The sequence below is a fragment of the Manis pentadactyla genome, chromosome 19, assembly GCF_030020395.1.
Source record: "Manis pentadactyla isolate mManPen7 chromosome 19, mManPen7.hap1, whole genome shotgun sequence".
NCBI classification, from domain to species: Eukaryota; Metazoa; Chordata; class Mammalia; order Pholidota; family Manidae; genus Manis; species Manis pentadactyla.
In genome coordinates, this window is record NC_080037.1 from 7,560,922 (window position 1) to 7,580,363 (window position 19,442).

At 58.8% G+C, this 19,442-nt stretch overlaps 1 protein-coding gene across 2 annotated transcripts; it reads left to right on the forward strand.

Moving 5' to 3' along the window:
* Positions 1 to 12,431: 12,431 nt before the first annotated feature.
* On the forward strand, positions 12,432 to 19,352 carry IGSF8 (immunoglobulin superfamily member 8). 2 transcript variants are annotated; one of them, XM_036922715.2, is made up of 7 exons: positions 12,432 to 12,621; positions 15,654 to 16,031; positions 16,665 to 17,126; positions 17,452 to 17,859; positions 18,064 to 18,477; positions 18,797 to 18,923; positions 19,098 to 19,352. In XM_036922715.2, the coding sequence occupies exons 1-6, from the start codon at positions 12,561 to 12,563 to the stop codon at positions 18,910 to 18,912; spliced, it is 1,839 nt and encodes a 612-aa protein (XP_036778610.2). In that variant the 5' UTR covers positions 12,432 to 12,560; the 3' UTR covers positions 18,913 to 18,923; positions 19,098 to 19,352. The 2 variants fall into 2 exon arrangements, with proteins under 2 accessions (XP_036778610.2, XP_036778611.2); XM_036922716.2 differs by lacking the exon at positions 12,432 to 12,621 and adding an exon at positions 12,944 to 13,082.
* Positions 19,353 to 19,442: the final 90 nt, after the last annotated feature.

The following is a 19,442-nucleotide window of genomic DNA, read 5'->3' on the forward strand; positions in this document are numbered from 1 at the left end:
ACCCTGAAGCACTGGAACCCAGGGCCACCCTCTTCACGAGGAACCCCAGAGGGACCCTGGTGAGACCAAAGGTGGCTCAAGAGGCAACACGAAGTCTGGAGATGGAGGGGCTGGGGGTCTCCCCAAGCCCTCCAGATGAAGCCTTTCCAAAATCTGAGAGTCAAGACTCCAGGGGTCAGAGAGGAGGCTGGTGGAGGAGAGGCAGCCTGGGGCAGCGGCTTCTGCCCTGGACCCAGCCCAGCAGGCACCCTGGGGCACATCTGCAGGTTTTTTCGGCCCTTGTCCGCTCCTTTAGTTGGGGTTGAGGAGCGCTGGGCTGAACCTGCCTGGGGCCGGTGGGTGGGGTGGGGAGAAGCCGAAAGCGGGATGTGGGTCCCAGCAAGCCCCAGGCCCGGGGACAGGAGAGGCGGCGTCTGCTTCCTCCTTCCCATGGGGAAGGGGAGGCGAATCGCAGCCTGCAGGGTGGAGGCCGGACAGATGAGAGGCCTCTGCAGGGAAACTGGGAGAAGCTGGGAGGAGGCGAGGGGTCTCGCCTGGGCTGGAAGGGCTGTCTGCAGCATCATACCAGCCGGAACTGGGGGTACAGGAGGTGACCTGGACAGGACCGGCTGGCCCAGGGGGGCTGCTGCCCATCTGATAAGAGTCAAAGAATGAGGGGCTAAGAGGAAAGGCGAAGCCCGAAGGGGCAGATGGGAGAGCAAGTCCTGCCCCTGACTTTTGGGAGCAGTCAGAGGACGGGGTTCGCTGAGGGTCCCCACTTCTCTGGGCACGGAGATGGCGTGGAGGGAAGCCAGCAGCCTGGGGGCAGGTCCAAAGGAAGCCAGGAGGACGGGAGGGTGGGGATGAGACCTAGGGTGCCCGGCCGGGCCGCATCCCTCTCTGGCCCCAGGGGAACTCCCTACAGGGATTGCAGGCCTCTCCTGCAGCAAATCCAATCTCAGGGAACAGGGCTCACGTCTGAATTCCCCAAATAACTGGCCTCCTTCCGGGCCTGCAGTTGGGATTTTCCATGACGGTGATCCGGAAGGTCACATCCTCCTTCCGCCCTCCTTCTCCTCCTGGGTTACAGCTGGAAGGGTGGGTGGGATGGGGCAGATACCTTCTTTCCAAGGGCCCCTCAACTGACCTTGATCTTGAGCCTGGGGGAGAACAGGAAACAGTGAGGGGGGACAGATCCCAGCCCAAGGCCCTGTGTGCCGAGGAGAGTGAGAGAAGCGGCTGGGCTGTGGTGAGACATCAGAAGAGACCGCCTAGTAAAGAAGTCACTAGCAGAGTGGCCCCCAGGCGGCCGGGTTACTCAACGCTGGGACAGCTGAAGGCAGCTTTGCCCTGGGCTGGGGCACCAGAGGATGACCTGGGACTCAGGGAGCACCTGTTCCTTAGTGCCTGGGTTGGCTCCTTGGTGATCGCCTGCCCAGCCCTCTCCAGGACACAAGGTGAGATACAAGAGGAAACCCATCCCAGAAACGGAAGGCCTGGAGATGGCGGCCACTGGGCTCTGACAATGCTCACCGCCCGCCCTCGCCCCCCCTGGCACCTCCCAGCACTGCCCGGTCCTTCCAATGCCCTGGCTCTGGTCCCGGTAGCCAGGCCCAATGCCCTTCCTCTGCCCATACAGCCTGCCGGGGGCTCCCTGCCATGCTCTGCATTTGAGCTAGTGTGCAGACCCCAGGGCATGCTGCTCACACATGTGGGGCTCAGGCAAAAGAAAGGGGGGACAGGACACCCAGGGCCGTTCCTCATTTGTGCCTCGCTGGCCACCCCCGCTGCCCGCTCTGGGAGTTTGCCTGATTCTCCTGCACCATGGGTCTCAGACTCTGGGACATCAGTGGGTGTAGACAACTCGCCCTCTGATCCTGGGCTGCGCTCCTGCTCCCTTTGAACACAGTTCGGATCCGGTTCCTCTGAGCGAGAGGAACCAAGCAGAGAGTTAGAAAGACTTGGCAGTAGGGGCAGGGAGGCCAGGGTTCCTGGGCTGTGGAGTGGGCTTGGGAGAAAGTCATAGGTCAGGAACGGAACACCGAAAGGCAGGACTGGGGCCCTGAATCGAATGTTTGGTTGGCCTGGGAAGATCTGGGAAGTAGGGCTGTGTGTGTGTGTGTGTGTGTGCATGCATATACACACTAGTTTAACGACTGAGGGGGGTGTGACTGGGTGGGAGCCTGTATGTGGGGAGGGACCATGTGAATGTACCAAATGGCAGTTCCAAAAGCAGAGCGCCCCCAGACAGGGGAGGGCCACCCTCGGCTGGCTGTGTGGCCAGTCTATTATTACAAGTCAGTTATTTGTGTATCACGTGTTAGGATGCTGTGTGTGTGTGCACGTGTGAGAACGTGCGCGTGTGTGCATCCGGGTGTGGGTGTACGTGAGAGTCCATGGGAGAATGTGCATGTGCATCAGGGGGTGGGGACACCGCTCAGCTGCAGATGGGCGTTCAAGGTCTCCAAGAAACACTTTTGTTTCCTAAGTGACTAGCCTCCTGGGGCTTGCAGCCCAGACTTGAAGGTTGTTTCAAGATCACGAAAGAGAGAGAGGGAGGGAGAGAGGGAGGGAAGGACGCACGGGAGGCTCTATCACCCCACTGCCCCTCCCCCCATGCTCTGCCCCCTTCCCGATTTGGGCTGGCTCACCAGCCCTGCTTCTCTTCCCCTCCTCTGGCTGCCAGGCCTCTCTGCGCAGTCTGTTCCCCCCCCCCCACCACCTTCCCTCCTACTCTCCATTTCCAGGGCTTCTGCTGAGTGGGAGAAAATTCCCTTCTTCCGCAGGGCGACAGCCTTGGGGTGACGGGGTGGACAGGGAGCCTGGGCTGGCTGGGGGTAGCCATGCCAGGAGCCCAGGAAGGGTGCCTCTCCCTCCTCTTCCTCTCTCCTCTCACTTCCCAAAGAGTGTGGTGACCTTGTGGTGGGGGAAGGTTGAGCTCAGAGCCCCAGGCCTGCTGATGCGTCAGTTTCCCTACTGGACCCCAAGGACAGTGTTGAATTTTCCCTCTCTCGCTTCCTTGATGTCTGCACCTCTGTTTTCTTTCTGATCTTTCTTTTCAATCTACTCAAAATAGATTCTTAAGTCCTCTTCCTCTCTCTCCTTGCTTCTGTCATCTTTACTCTTTCCCCCAAATTATTCTTATTATCCTTTTTATTGTTAAAGCCACATTATAAGGAATTCAGAAAATGCAGAAGAGAAAAGAACACCCGGAAGAATCTTCCTCCATCTCTCTGGCTCTGTTCCAGGCCCATCTCTTCTTGCCCTCTTTACTGCCCTCTGGGTTTGGACAGCTCCGTGGGGGGTGCCTACCTAGACACGCAGGGGGAAGCCTCAGGGAGAAAAAAGAAAGGAGCAAAAACAAACAGAAAAAAAAATTTTTTTAATTAAAAAAAAAGGAAAGGAGTAACAGGTGTGGCCCAGGGGCCCTTTGTCAACTGCCTTTCTCAGCACGATGGCCCAGGGCTGTCCTGTGCCTGTCTTCCCACCTGTCCGCCTGCTGTCCCCACCATGGTCTGTTGCCAAGGGTACATGCCTACAAGTCAGGCCAGCTGAGGCTGGTCCTAGTGGGGCCACCAAGCAGCTGTGTGACCATGGACAAGAGGCGTCCCCACTCTGCCTCCTCATCTGAATAACAAAGAGCAGGGCTAGAAAAACCTCTGAGGTCCCTTTGCAGCTCTGATGATGCCCAGATTCCAGCTGACTTCCGCCTCAGCTCGCGGCTCAGCCCAGGCGAGTGGGAGACATACTTGCAGTGGTCTGAGCAGCAACCCCCAGCCGGAGGCCTGGGTTCAGGAGAGTCAGGGGGACAGGGACTCCTATTTTGGTTAGTAGTGTGACCCACAGAAACGAGTCTGAGCCCTGTGACTCTTGGCACAGAAGCAAGAAGGGCTTGGGGTTTGGACAGCCACTAGTTCAGTTTCTTACGGAGAGCCCCGTGAAAGGTGGGACAAGGTCTGGGTATCTCTGGGGGAGAAAGGTAGGGCGGGGGGTGAGACTTGCAGACACCTGACACTTCTTGGACAGCATCTGATCAGAAAATAGCAGGTGGGTCTGTTTCTAGAGATTCTTTGGGCTGGGAAAAGGATGTTAAGGATTACGGGAAGGATGGAGTTAATGGGCCTTGCTGAGTGTGGGGAGCAAGGGTCACAGCTGGGCCCTCTAGGGTTCCTGTTTGCCTTTGATTCCATCTGGGCAGGGAGGGGAACGGCCCCCAATACCCGTAGGCACATTTGCTTTGGCCAGAGATCTGACCCTGCCACTGGCCCAGAGCACCCCACCTCCCTGTTCCCCCTGTCAAGAGGCAGCCCGCTGGGCCCCCCCAGCCCCTCCTTCCTACCTCCTTCTTCCCTTGCCAGGCCCCTCTTCCTGGCCCAGGATATGGCTCTGTTTGTCTGCCTGTCTCCCTTGGGGTTCTGGATGCCCGGTGAGGACAGGATGCCCTGCAAACAGCTGGCACACAGGGCCCCAGCCTTGCTCCCACATAACGAACTCTCCTTGGGACTTCAGGGAGCTCGGCCTCCTCTGTGCCTCAGTTTCTCTGCAAGTGCAGGACCCTTGCACTCTTGTGCTCCTGTCTGGATGTTCTCAGAACTACCCCTTGGGGAATATGGGTGTCCCGCTGGCTGACTCATCAACAGTGTGTAGCTCACTTCTTGCCACTGAGTCAGACATTCTATCAGCATTTGTTGAGTACTCCCTGCGCACCTCATTCTGTGCCAGGTGCTAGAGAGAATATTATAATCAAGGCAAACAGGTTCGCACCCTCACAGTCGTTTTGTCAGAATCTCATGCCATCCATGGGGTCCCTTGACCTGGGCTTCCCAAGGCCAGCCCCTAGCCCTCGGAGGCTCCTCCGCATTTTCTCAAGCTCTCCTCACTTCTTTACCTCTATTTCTGCTGAGGGAGGTGGGGCGGGCCTGGGCTCTGTCTCCCCTCCATCCCAAAGGTGCAGGAGCAGCGGCTGGGACGCACAGTGGCAGAGGTCATCTTGGGCTGGCCTAGGGGACAGGCAGAGGCTTGCCATATGGCACGAGCTCTAACATGACAGCGTGTGAACTTGTCTAAGTCCTTTACCTCTCACCAGTAAAGTGAGGCACTGGACTCGGTAGAGGTTCTCACCGCAGCTGAATGTTAATGTCCCAGCCTGGGCTTTGCTCCCAGACATCACGATTCAATTGGTCTGATGGGGCTGAGACTTCAATGTCTTTGAAAAGCTCCTCAGATGCTCCAATGTGCAGGCAGGGCTGAGAACCGCTGAGCTAGACTGTCCCGAAGATGGCTGGCTCGCCAGAGCTAACAGTTAACGAGCCCCCATGCCAGCACTTCGGCACTTGCCATGCGGTACCTAACGTAGTCCTCACAACAAGTCTATTTTATAGACGGGGAAACTGAGACAAAAAGATCTGGAGAAGCATAACCAAGTTGGGCAGCTGGGATTCACACCCAGGCAGTCTGGCTCCAGAACATGCCCGAGGGTGCAGGCAAGGATCCCTCTGCTCCCTGGCTTGAGGAACACAGGTCCAGAAAGCCCCCAGCTGCCATGGCAAGAGTGAAGAGCGCCCCAGAAGATAAAGGGAAGGAACTGGGATACCCCCAAACATCTTCATTGAGCCAGGCACAACTGGCTACTGGCCGCACACCATTAGGTTTGGAAGGTGATGGTTGCTCAGAGAAGGGAGAGATGGTTCTCAGCCAGACAGGGAGGAGGTGGCATTCCAGTTGGGCCTTGACGGACAGGTAGGATCTGACTCAGAACCAGGGGGAGAGTGTTCAGGTAGAGGGAACAGTGTGGGTCCAGGCACAGGGAGCACCTGGTTTGCGAAGAAGGAACACGGGAACCAGTACTGGAAATGGGCGTGGGAGACATTTTGTGGGGGATCTTGAATACTAGACGAAGTGCCAATCTAACTGCAGCGTTTCCTAAAGGCTCTGATGATAATCATCACCTGCGGTACTTGTTAAAAATCCAGGAGAGCAGGCACATCTCTTAGAAAATACATGAAGGCAGGGGTGGGGAGTGGGAAGCTGTATTTTTACCACCAAGCAATTTGAGAAATTTAGCTATAAGCAAGAGGAATCATTTCACATTTTGAGCAGGAGAGCAATGCTCGAGGCAGGCTCATTTGATCGCAGGGTGTGTGTGTACATGGCAGGGGTGTTGGCTGGAAGGAAGAGACAGGTAGGAGGTTATGGCAATCACTCAGCCAAGAGGTGGTGAGGATCTGGAGAGTGGCAATGATGCAGAGGAGGAAGGGGCAGATGAGAAAGGGGCAGGTAGCATTTTAGGATTTGGCAACCCTGATGTTGTGGTGAGGGAGGGCGGGGTTGGAGATGGGGGTGGATATTGCTGCAAAGTTAGCTATAATAAGGGCTTGGCAGAAAGGAGACTGTTTGGGAGGGAAGCCACCCTTTTGCTCTGGGACATCTCAGGGGCTGGCATTCTCGGTGCCACTGCTCAGTCCCCACCTGGAGTGGGCAGCCCTGCCAGCTGGATGGACCTGCACCCTTTCCTCCCCCAGGATGCCAGCTCCTTGCAGTGATGGTTTGTCCTGCACAGAGGCAGCATGACAATGTGGTCGGAAACTGCTGTGCATCAGAGTGCTTGGAGGACAAGCCCTCGATCTACTGCTCACTGGACAAATTTTCAGCTTCTATGAGCCTCAGTTTCCTTAACAGCTCTAACTGGCAAGGTTGTTTGGAGAATTCCCATGCCCAGTGCATGTGGTAGCTATTATTTTCTGCTCTGGCTTTCCAATGTCCTGGTCTGGCAGTTTCTTTTTTAGCTGAATTTCATCTCCAGCACCCTTCCCTCCCTGGAGGACAGAACTCGACCCTTCCCAGTTTGCCAGGTCAGCCAGCCTGGGTTGTTCCTTGACAGATGGAAGGTTCATGCTCTGAAACAGGAGGAGAGCTTCCAGGCACTGTGGATGCAAAGTGACCACCGTGGAGGAAATCTGGTCACCAGAGAGAAAGGACGCCACCTCCGTCTCTCACTCACCCACTTCTCACTCACTCACCCAATTACTTGGCAAATGTCTGTTGGGCTTCTGTTCCTTGCCAGGCACTGTGCTAGGCATGGGGGCAGAGCCAAAAATTGCCAACAGTGGCCTTGAGAAGCTCACAGCCAAGATCTAGATATAAACAGGCTCTGGGATAACCATGCAGAGTGGGAAATGCCGTCCAAGGGCCGAGGACAGGGTGCTGCGGGAGCGAGGGGAGGGGCCGGCGGCGGCAGGATGCCGGCCCTCTCTCTCGTGGCTGAGTTCCCTCACCCCCACTGTCCCATCTGTCTCTTTGTTTTTGTAATCTTTATTTCTGGCTTTGTTTTCTCTTCACTTCACCAATAGAGAGCCTTTGGGAAAATTCCACCCTTGTTTCATTTGGCCTAGGGCAAGGGGGAATTGTCTACTCTGCAGCCAGGATAGCCAAGGGGTGCCAGGTTCCTGGGGAGTCCAGGTGTGGGCAGTGGAGGGGCAGGGGAAGCCCTGGGAAGAGCACGCAGCACCAGGACAGGGAATGGTGACATGCAGGAGCTGAGGATGGCGCTGAGATGGCCAAGCAGCTGTTTGTTCTCCTACCCTCTTCCCCTCATGTTCCTCATCCTCTGTGCTGATTGGAGGGGAGTGTTAAGACCCCCTTTCACTTCAGGGAGCCCTGTGAACCCCCGTTTCATTCCTCTTTCCTCACCCAGGACACTTTGAAGGGCTGGGACCCCAGAGTTATAAGTGAGCCTTTGCTGTTGTTCACAGGTCTGGAGTGTGAAGCTCCCCTTGTTCCCTTCTCCTCCTATATAGCCATCACACACACACACACACACACAACACACACACACACACACACCCATGCATCCTCTCCCTGCGCTTCCAGCACTGCATTCATTCATTTAACAAATATTTATGAACACCCACCTGTGCTGGAAGCCAGAGAGGCACTGGTGGACAAAGGCAGTCATTTCAAAAGGTTGTGTAGGCACCAGGTGGGCATGCATGTGTGTGTGTGTGGGTGTGTGTGCGTGTGAGCATAAATGAATAAATGTGTGCAGGTCAGGTAAGGAGGAGGAAGAAGCATGTTAGGAGCTTAAGTTTGGCAGTCAAACAGCTTGTATTTGAACCTAGGTGCTACCACTTGCTGACCAGGTGACTTTGGGTAAATGATACAACCTCTCCGGCCCTTTCTCCCATCTGTAAAATGGGCAACAATAGCACTCATCCCATGGGGTCGGGAGGACTGTGCGCCTGTGTACCAAGTGCTCAGCGCAGTGCCCTGCATGAAGCCGGTGCCCAGTAAGTACTAGCGGTCACCCGTGCCGCCTCCTCGCCTCACTCAGCTGGATATGGACAAACTCGTAAGGGACCCATTCTCCAAGTCTGTCTCTTGCTCAACCTCAGTGACCCAGACACAGTCACCTGGTGCTAACCACCTCCTGCCGCCTGGGCTTGTCTACAACACGCAGCCCACAGACCTCTGGCCAAGGCCCCATTATCTTCTGCCACGGACTCATCCCCAGACCCTCACCCCAGGCTGCTCGGGTTGGCAAAGAAGTGATATCACACCATGGGAGTGGCCTCAGCCCTGTGCTACCTTCCCGACACATGTCGGCACCATCAGGACAGGGGTGGGGAGCAGTTGGGGTGGAGCCCAAGGACCCAGTCCTAGGGGACTGGGGAACAAGGGACTTGTCAGGGGAAGGAGGAGGAGGAGGTTCCAGCTCGGAGGGATCCATCCACGGCATTCCAGAGTGGGCGGCAGCTGGCACTAATCCTGGGTATCAGAGTGGCAGGGCCTCCTCGGAGGTCAGGGCCCGGTTGTGCCAAGGCCAGCAGTGCCCTGTGGCTCCTTTATTCTTGAACAGCTGTGCCACCCACTTGGCAGAGGGTTTGAGAGTTTGGGAAGGAGTGTGGGCTCAGCCAGGGCAAGAGGACGGCTCAGGGGGTAGACGGGTCTACCATGACGGAACAGACGCCAGGCTAGGGAGGAAGGAAGGCGAGGGTCCGGCGTGCCTGCGCGTGCGTGTGGAAGATGGCTTGCGGGCCTTTGAGTATGTCTGCACTCACACAGTGTCTGGGTGTTTATCTGTGTGCACCTGGGTCCCATGCTCACACCTCTGTCTCTGTGCTCCTGGCATGAGCAGGCTGTCAGGGTGAAGGTGGGTGTTTGCTCTACCAGTCTTGTCTCTTTGCTTGAGCCTCTCAGAAAGTCAGCAGAGAGAAGGTTCGGAGAGTGGGAAATCACGGCTTACAGGGCAGTATGAGCCGAGGCTCTATCAACATACTCACATCACAGGACTTTGTTGTGTGTGGTCATTAGCTCCAACCAAACTGGGATGATATGTATTTAAAAGAGAGAGCTGTGGACTATGGGTGTGTCTGGGGCATCTCTATGTGTCTCGTGTCTGGTGGGTATATGTGCTTGCTTCTTTGATAAGGGTAACGTCTGTCAATGGCTGGGTATGTATTTGTATGTGCTGGGTCCATGTTTGCCCATGAAGCCAGGGAACTGGGGTTAGACACACAGGCTCCTCCACACTCAGACAATCCTAGGCTCAGTCCGCGTTTGGACAGCAATCCATTAACCTTGGACATATTCCTAAACTTCCGCATGCCTCAGTTTCCTCATGGGGATAATAATAGCACTAACCTCAGAAGGTTCTGGAGAGGATGAAGTGAGGTCATGTTATGCACCTGGCCCAGAATACATTAATGGTCCCGCCTTTGTGCCTCTCTTAGAACCATGTCTCCGTGCTTGTGACTGTAATGTGTGACGTCGCAGCCAGATTATAAGCTGCTTTAGGGCAGAGCGTGGATCTTCATTATCTTTAATGCTACTCTGGCCACCTCAGGGCCACCTCGGGGCCACCTCGGGGCCTTGCAGATGTTATCTAGAGGGGGGATGAATGACATAAGCATGTGAATCACAGGCCTGATGTCTGATATATGCCCACACCTGGTGGGACATGGAAGGCGAGTGGGAAGCTGGTGATGGCATAGTGACGTCAGCTGCCCATGGTCACTGCTGCCCCCTCACCCATGTCTCTGCAATCCCAGGCTCCTCCCTCATGCCTCAGGCTGAGACTGCCTGAAAAGCTGCTGCCCCCCTTTCTCTGCTCTCCCACCATAAGCATCAGCCAAGGTGCTGGGTAAGCCTGTGTGGCTTTTATGGGCCAGATGGGGAGGGTCCAGGAGTGTTTTCCAGTCTACACGGTATATCCCTCCTTTGCAGCCTGTGGGTGCTGTGGGCGTGTCTGTGCATGGCTTTGTTGGGGTGTGTGACATCCTTCTGCACGAAGCTCCTCTGCTGCCGCGGGTACAGCGTCTGGCGCCTGGGGTTTGCCCTCCTCCCCCGGTTTCCCGGTTACATAATCAGCTGAAGGGAGTCTCAGGCCTGGGCTGTGGTCTCCCCCTGCTGGCGGCCTCCGCAATGAGCTCCCCGTGGGCCGCATTCCTGGAGATGCCAGCCCAGCCCCTCAACACCTACCCACTCCCATCTCCCTCCAGCCCCAAGGCTGCCCCCATGCCAGAGGGTGCCCTCAGCAACCCAAGGGCCCCCTCATAAAACTCATGCTGAGGGCTGGTCATTGCTTGTTTATGGTATGTCTCCTTCCCCCCTAGATGCTCCCTGAAAGTGGGGGACCATGTGGGCCTTGTTTACCATGGCATCTCCAGCGTCTGGCACAAGGCCTGGCCCAATCAGAATTCGTTAACTGAATGGGTTTATAGGGTGGAGAAGCTTGGGAAGATAGACAGTGGGGTGACTGAAGATTTGGGTCTTTGGGGACAAATAGGCCTGGGCTTGTCGTACCCTGGCCTCTTAAAAGCGGTGTGGCCTTGGGCAAAATGCTTAGCCCTCAGGTTTCTCATCTGTTAAGTGACACCATCTGGCAAAATATGCTGTGGAAACTAGAAATAATGTTCAAAAGGGCCTTACTGTATAGGTGTCCTATAAATGGTATCCGTGATGATGAAGATTGGCAGCATCTCCTCTCAAGCACCCCCAGGGAGGCATTATGTCTGCTGTGCTCCCACGTAAAGGGAGAATGGTTTTCCTCCCAAAGCTTCCCTGTGCTGCTCAGTTTTCACATGGTTCAGTCTGGCCTGTGGGTGGATTTAGGTGAGATGGATCTGGAGAAGTCAGGCTGTGGATATGTCAAAGCAGGAGAGAATGAAGAGCCTGCTGTCTTCTCCCAGGGCCAGTCCTGTAAGCACTGGGAGGGGAGCACTGGACCTGCGGTCTTCCCTGGGGAAATCAGCCCTCTGCCTCGGTTTCTCTGGTCTCTCTCTGAATGTGGCTTCAGCTGAGCGTCTCCTCTTAGCCAGGCACTGGTTGTGTTCAAGGAAAGTCTGGTCGGATCCTGTACCACTTCCCCTCTCGCAGCCTGTTTCCACCTCTGTAAAGGGGGGTGAGGAGTGAGTGGGAGGGTTGGGGTGCTAGAGGGGTTAGAAGGTGACGTGCTAGATGACTTCTGGGCACTCTGACAGCCTCGGCTTTGCAGACCTGCATGTCCCTTCCCCCCACCCCAGCCGCACCCCGCGTCTCACCTTCTCCAAAGCTGGGAGGAGGCGGAGTGCCTAGGAAACGTGCCCTTTCCATTCTCCCACCGCCAGGGCAGGCCCACCCTTCCCAAGGTAGAGGGTTGTCCCCTCCCCTCACTGGAAACAGACACTCACTTAACTAAACCCCAGGTTCACCCTCTCTTAAGTCTAAAACTAAACTCTTAGCAAGCAGTTTAAATAATTCAAATACAAACAAAAACACTGTGTCTACTGTTTTGTGTTATCTTGTGCCAAGCACTGTACATTCATTATCTTAATTAATTTTGGTGTGGATGGCGTCCCCCCTCAATCTGCTGACAAGGGAACTGAGATTGAAAGAACTTAAGCAACCTGACTAGGATCCCCAATCAGGAAGTGACGACGCTCAGACGGCACAGCCACCGGTTCTGCCCTGAGGGGGTGGCAAACAGGTCTCTGGTGACCGCGTGGGGCTCTGAAGCGCCCTTCAGCCCAGATACCCAAACTCCCGGGTCCCGCCCGTTGGCGAGAGGCCTGACAGCCCAGGGCAAAGACCTGGACTCCAAGCGCGCGGCCACAGCCACCCCACCGCCCCCAGGGTTTCCTCAGGGAAAGGCTGGCAGGTGCGGGGCCAGGGTGCCCCCAAGCGAGGCCGGGTGGGAGTCAGCCGAGTCGGCGGCAGCCTGCCAGCGCCGCCGGGATCGGGGCGGGGCCGGGATCGGGGGCGGGGCCTGAAAGGGGGAGGGCGGGGCCGGGACAGAAAGCCAGGAGGGGGCGGGGCCTGTCCGGGGCGGGACCCGGGTCGGGGCGGAGCCGGAGCCAATGTCTAGGGGACTAAAGCGCGGCCAGGGTCAGGCGGGGGCGGGCGCGGCGGGAACGGCCTCCAGAGTCGCCGAGGCGGGAGGGGAAGCGGTGGGAGGAGCGGAGGAGGGAGGAGGCGGGGGGAGGGGCTTGGCAGCTCCCGCGCCGCTCAGCTCGGCTCCACGCGCCCACGCCTCGCCGCTCGCCTTCGTGCCCCCTAGCCGGGCATGCGCCCCCGAGCCCCGGGCCACCCAGAGCCGGCCGCGCAAGATGGGCGCCCTCGGTCCCAGGCCGCCGCCAACGCCGCCGCTGCTGCTGCTGCTTGCGCTGGGTAAGCCCGGCCCCCGCCTCGGCCCCCGGCCCCGCTGGGCAGGTGCCTGCCGCCTGGCGCCCGGCCCGCCTCCCCAGCATTTCGGAGCCCCTCGCACCCCGTTTCTGGTCACGGGCACCTCCAGCCTCCCTGGGCTCGGCGCCCAGCCGCCCTTCGTCGTTGTCCGCCGAGCCAGTCTTGGGGGCGGCAGGGTGAAGGCTCCCCCAGCTCTAGGCCCCCGGCTGGGGTACAGTGAGGACCCACCGAGGGGCGTCCCCCAGGGACTGCCAGGCCCCGCTTCTCAGCCTGCAGGCTCAGATCCCGGGGTCGCCGCTCCCAGATGCTGTGACTCCTCTCTGCCCCACTGAGCTTCAGGCCCAGCTTCAGGTGCCCGCCCTGCGTGGGCAGTGCCCGCCAGTCTTCGTAATTGCCCGGAGTTTTGGCTGGAGGCCCAGGGGCCAGTCCTGTTAATGATCTTGGAAGTACGTCTCCCTTAATTGCCCCCTGCCCGCCTAGACGTCATCATCTGCGGCTGGGGGCAGTTCCCCCTCTCATCCGTCTCCACCTCAGCCAGGTCTCCTTCTGCCCCACGTTCCCTCTCCGATGGCACTGGGCTCTGTAGCCTCCCACCAGTTATCGCACCCGCTTAGTCCCAGCTTCCTTGCCTCAGGAGAAAGCAGGCTGCGTGGAGACCGACGCTGGGGTCTCTGAGCACCCGGTGTCTGTTGCGGTGGATGTTCACGGGCTGTTCCGGGCCACCTCGCATCGAGGCACGAGGGCAGTGACAGTGGCATTGTTTTTGGCCTGAACTGCAGGGTTCCCTGCAGGAGGTGGCCTGGGAGGAGGAGTGTGGCATTGGGACAGTGACTGAAGCCCTTGACATAAGAAAACACAGAGTGGGGGGTGGCCTGTCTGCAAGGACCTGGAGCTGCCGTAGCCGAGGCGCAGGCTGGTGTAGTCCAGTCCAGCCAGAGCTCCACCAGTGCCAAGCAGAGGCTCCCCTGCTGCCTAGGTCCCTGGGCCCTGTGGGACTAGAGCGAGTCCTTGGGGCCCTGGCGGGAGGCAGGAAGATGTGCACAGAAAGGAGCCATGGGACCCGGTTGCTTAGCAGCTGGCCGGTTTTTCCCCGTGGGCAGCATCGAGCAGAGAGCCCAGGGGAGGTGGGGAGGTTTGGTGTACAGAGGTGGAAGAGCCTGTCAAGATCGGCTGCCCACTGCCTGAGGGCACTTACATTCATTTGGAATATGAGGAAAATGGAGTAACCTGCCCCAGAGAACACATCCCGTGGGTGTCGCGGCTGGGATTTGACCCCTAGCCAGACCCCTCTGACTCCAAAGCCAGTCTCTGCTCTCCCTTCCCTTTCTGCGAACCAGAGGAGGGGACCCGACTAGGGAGAGAGAGCTGCCTGGCTGCTGGCTTCCTAAGGTGGTGGGGCGGACTTTCCCATGGAGATCCCCAAGCAGCCCCAAGTTGTGGAGCCGGGAAGGTGGGAGGGAGGACCTTCTGAGCAGAGCCTGCCCGGGGGCCAAGGAAGAAGGCAGCTCAGCCAGCAGGCCCTCACCCTGATTACGAAATGCGAAATGCCCTCCCGCAGGTCCTTCCTGAGTCACATTCACAGGCTCACGGTCAGAGCGGAAGCGCTCAGCTCTTCTGCAGTGTGGGAACTGAGGCCTGGGAGAAGGGTCTGGTCCAGCTGGGGATGAACATGGGACTAGACCCTGGTCTCCTGACTCCCAGCCTGTGCTCTAACCCCGTGACCATAAGTTCTCCCTGCAACTTACCACAGGAAGAAGGGGCTGAGAGCCCCACTAGGTGGGGAAGTCAAGGGTGCGCTTCTGTAGGAGCTGGAAGACAGTTTGACCCCAGATGCGGTGTTTTGCTCTGGGCCCTGCACGGAGGCTGCGGGTCTGCCCCTGGGAGTGACGTTCTGGTGGAAGAGTCATCTGCTCAGCCCTAACCTTAGAGCTCCCCACCTTCCTTCCTGGCTTTGCCCTTCTGCATGGGCATGTGGAAGCCCTCCATGGACGGTAGGATCTTGGCCTGGACATTATACTTCTCGTGCCCTTTCTCATCTGTAAAATCCAGGCGGGGACTCTCCCGGCCCTTACATTTGGGATTTCTGTGATCTTAGTGGGGCCGTGGAAGATCGGTGGAGCAGAGCAAGAAGCTGAGCCCTCCGCGGCCACCAGGAGTGGCTGCCAGGGTTGGGTAGGGCCTGGGGGTAGAAGTAGGTTGAGGAAGAGTTTTTGCCTCTGAGGAAAGACGGGAGGGGGCAGGTGGGGGTGTAATCCCTCTCAGTGGAAAGAGAACCATAGCTAAATAAATGCACGCCCCATGCAAATTAAGGCTTTTGTTAGAGACTGGGGGCCCGGACTGTGCATCCGCTGGGCCAGCCAGGAAGACTGGCAGACCCTGGTGGGGAAGGGATCTTCTGCCCCCAGAGGCCAGGGCAGAGGCTGGTTCTTGCCCTAAGGCCTCAGCTGCCTGGGCAAGGAGAAGCAGTGAGCTCATGGCACAGCTGGAGGGGGGAAGGCATTGTGTGGTGAGAACTGACTGGGTCTGTGCCCTGTCCTGCTGGGGCCACTGGCTCCATTGTTTGGAGTCCCCTGGCCCAGGTGACACAGCTGAGCCAACCAGTCCTTCTGAGTAAGAGTGTGCCATATGGGCCATGTGGAGGGGGCCATGTGGGCTCAGAATCGCTTAGCTAGAAGGCTCTTCTGACCAGTCCCCGAACCAGTCTTCCCCACTGCAGACCTGAGAGTGGGGAAGGGGGAGGAAATCAGGCAGCTGGAATTGAGGGATGCTTAAATCCAGAAGGAGGTGCCACCACCTTCTGCCCTTAGGCCTGCCAGAAATGGGATGTTTCTGGGGTTTGAGGCAAACCTGGGTCTATACCACCTTGAGACCCAGGTGTTATATCTCCCAGCATCCTTTCCCTGTTCTCAGGACGGTCCCAGCTGTGTACCAAGGTTTTCTTTCCTTTCTTGGGCAGCAGTCAGGAATGGTGCTGGTAATGGCTGGAGGCAATGGCCAACCTCTGTCCTTCTCTACAGGATTTGGGTGCTATGCCCGGGAGGTGCTGGTTCCTGAGGGACCCCTGTACCGTGTGGCTGGCATGGCCATCTCCATCTCCTGCAATGTCAGTGGTTATGAGGGCCCTGCCCGGCAGGACTTCGAGTGGTTCCTATACAGGCCCGAGGCCCCAGAGTCTGCACTGGGCATCGCCAGTACCAGGGATACCCGATTCTCCTATGCTGTCTTCGGGTCCCGCGTGGCAGCTGGCGACGTGCAGGTGCAGCGTCTGCAGGGTGATGCCGTGGTGCTCAAGATCGCGCGCCTGCAGGCCCAGGACGCCGGCATTTATGAGTGCTACACACCCTCTACTGATGCCCGCTACCTGGGCAGCTACAGCGGCAAGGTGGAACTGAGAGGTACTGGCTCCGGGGTGGAGGGGACACAAGGTCAGGACCAGGAGGGACCCCTCTAACTACCTTCAGGTTTTGTGACTTGCACAAAGTCACCCAGCAGTCATGAGTGCTGCTCATCTAGATCTCTTCATTCCAACCTGTTGCTTTTCTTATTCCATCAACCTACCTCCTGCCAGGTGGCAAACCAGTCCTCTTCCACTCCCAGTAGGCTCGTGGAGCTGGACAGGGTGGACCAACTCCATTCCTTGAGATTCCAGGATCCATACCCGGAGGGTGTGGGGAGGAAGTAGAGGTAGGGTGGGAGGAATGAGACCGTGTGACATTCTTGCTTTCTTAAGTTTCTTTGTCCTCTGAGAAGGAGGACAGAGCCACTTTTCTCAGTGTTTCAAACAGGGGTCAGATCCAGAAATAAGGGTGAGTAGGCGATGGGCTGGTTCTATGAAATTCAACAAGTATTTATTGTGCGCCTCTTATGTGCCGAGCACCACCGGGTTACAGAAGAAATAACATAACGTGAAATCTTTGCCCCCCTGGAACTCACAGTCGATTCAGGGCCGCAGGCTGTACATAGGAGACAGTAACACAGGCTGCAGGCACGGGCTCCCGGCCCTCTCTCATTCCAGCCTTTCTCTTCAGTTCTGCCAGATATGCTGCAGGTGTCTGCCACACCCCCAGGGCCCCGAGGCCGGCAGGCTGCAATTTCACCCCCTCGCCTGACCGTGCATGAGGGGCAGGAACTGGCACTGGGCTGCCTGGCGAGGACGAGCACGCAGAAGCACACACACCTGGCAGTGTCCTTTGGGAGAGCTGTGCCGGAGGCACCAGTAGGGAGAGCGACTCTGCAGGAAGTGGTGGGACTGCGGCCCGACCTGGCTGTGGAGGCCGGAGCACCCTATGCTGAGCGGCTGGCTGCTGGAGAGCTGCAGCTGGGCAAGGAGGGCACCGAGCGGTACCGCATGGTGGTGGGGGGCGCCCAGGCAGATGACGCAGGCACCTACCACTGCACGGCCGCCGAGTGGATTCAGGATCCTGATGGCAGCTGGGTCCAGATCGCGGAGAAGAGGGCCATCCTGGCCCACGTGGACGTGCAGACGCTGTGTGAGTGCCACGCATCCCAGGGTGGGAGCTGGGAGCCATGGACCTCAGTGGGCCCACTAGGTGACCGCCGCTTGGCTCCAGGGAGCCCACCTTCCCTCGGGCAAGCCGTGATAGTGTTGCTTCCCCCTCCTCCCAGGACAGGCTTTCTCCGCTGGGGAGCTGGGCATGGTGACGGGGGGCCGTGGTGGAGCGGAGAGTCAGCCCCCGGGTGGGGGAAGGACAGGCCGCCCTGCAGTTGCTGCTGTCAAGGCAGGAGCCACAGCCGGGAGTCGGGCGCTCTGCCCCTGTGGCCCCCGTGACGCCCCTCCCCACCCCTGTGTCTCAGCCAGCCAGCTGGCAGTGGCAGTGGGACCCGGAGAACGTCGCATCGGCCCTGGGGAGCCCTTGGAGCTGCTGTGCAATGTGTCAGGGGCACTGCCCCCAGCAGGCCGACATGCCGCGTACTCCGTGGGCTGGGAGATGGCACCTGCGGGGGCACCTGGGCCTGGCCGCCTGGTTGCCCAGCTGGACACAGAGGGTGTGGGCAGCCTAGGCCCTGGCTATGAGGGCCGGCACATTGCCATGGAGAAGGTGGCATCCAGAACCTACCGCCTGCGGCTGGAGGCTGCCAGGCCTGGTGATGCAGGCACCTACCGCTGCCTCGCCAAGGCCTATGTCCGAGGGTCTGGGGCCCGGCTTCGTGAAGCAGCCAGTGCCCGCTCCCGGCCCCTCCCTGTGCACGTGCGGGAGGAAGGTGAGAGGGGTGCATTGCGGTCTTTCTGGGGTGTGGGGCTTGTAGACCCTTTTCCTTCTACTTGTCTGTCAGGTGCCTCCATGCCTCAGCCTCACGTGCGTCTTCTCAGATCATGGGAACACCTTGAGTTTCCTGGGGGTTGCTTGGACGTGCTCCTAACCCCACACCCCGGGGCCCTTCACTGGCTCGCCCCTTGTTCTGCAGGTGTGGTGCTGGAGGCTGTGGCGTGGCTGGCTGGAGGCACCGTGTACCGTGGGGAGACTGCCTCCCTGCTCTGCAACATCTCTGTGCACGGTGGCCCCCCCGGCGTACGGCTGGCCGCCAGCTGGTGGGTGGAGCGGCTGGAGGAGGGGGAGCTGAGCTCTGCCTCTGCCCAGCTGGTGGGTGGCGTGGGCCAGGATGGCGTGGCAGAGCTGGGGGTCCGGCCCGGAGGAGGCCCAGTCAGCGTGGACCTGGTGTCGCCCCGAAGCCATCGGCTGAGGCTGCACAGCCTGGGGCCCGAGGATGAAGGCGTGTACCACTGTGCCCCCAGCGCCTGGGTGCAGCATGCGGACTACAGCTGGTACCAGGCAGGCAGTGCCCGCTCGGGGCCAGTCACGGTGTACCCCTACACGCATGGTGAGCAGCTCCCGCCCTCCCTTCCTCGCTGCCTTCTCCCAGCCCTGTGCTCCTTCCCTCTGTTGGATTCCCCCCCAACCATCCATCCCCTTTCTCGTCCACACCACTTCACTTGAAGAGTCTGGACAATCCAGCGTGCAGCCCCCAGCGCCCGTCTCCCGGGGGTGGAGGCTGACTTGAGTGCTGAGCGGCCGGGAGTGGGCAGGGGTGGGCTGCCTGCGAATGGGGAGGAGGTGGGAGCAGGGGCTGGACACGAGGGTGACACTGGGTGGAGGGCAGGGGCACCCCGGGCTGAACAGAGCCATCTGCTCTCACCCAGCCCTGGACACCCTGTTTGTGCCCCTGCTGGTGGGCGCGGGCACTGCCCTTGTCACCGGCGCCACTGTCCTTGGCACCATCACCTGCTGCTTCATGAAGAGGCTGAGGAAACGGTGATTCCTCCACAGGTGAGGGAAAAACCTCCATCCTGGTCTTCCTTCCTCAGCCTCTGGCCTGCAAGCCTGAGATGGGCTACCCGCCAGGCGCCCAAGGAGGGTCCCCTTGTTAGCAGGCTTGGGGCGGGGCGGGGTGGGGGGGAGTCCCGCTCAGGCCCTCTCCTCGCCCTGTCTCCCGTCCTGCAGGTGTTGACTCTCTGCCAGCCGAGCCCCGAGCCTGCCTCTGGCTGCCTGGCCTCCCTCTCCCTCTGCCCGCCCTTCCTTTAATTTATTTGACCTACCCCAACCCAGAGTGGGGGACACGGCTCCCTGTTCTCCACTCCTTCCTTCCCGACTCCTCCTCTGGCCTTCTGTCCTTGATCTCATACCCAGCCAGTAGGGAGGCGGTTCTCTGTCCTTGAATTCGTTTTTCTAAAATGTGAATAAACTTGTTTTATAAAACCCAGGGCTGGCTGCGTCTTCCCTGCCACGAGGCTGGAAGAGGCTGGGGTGTGTGACAGGGAGGGTGTCGGGGCTGACAACCTATTCTGG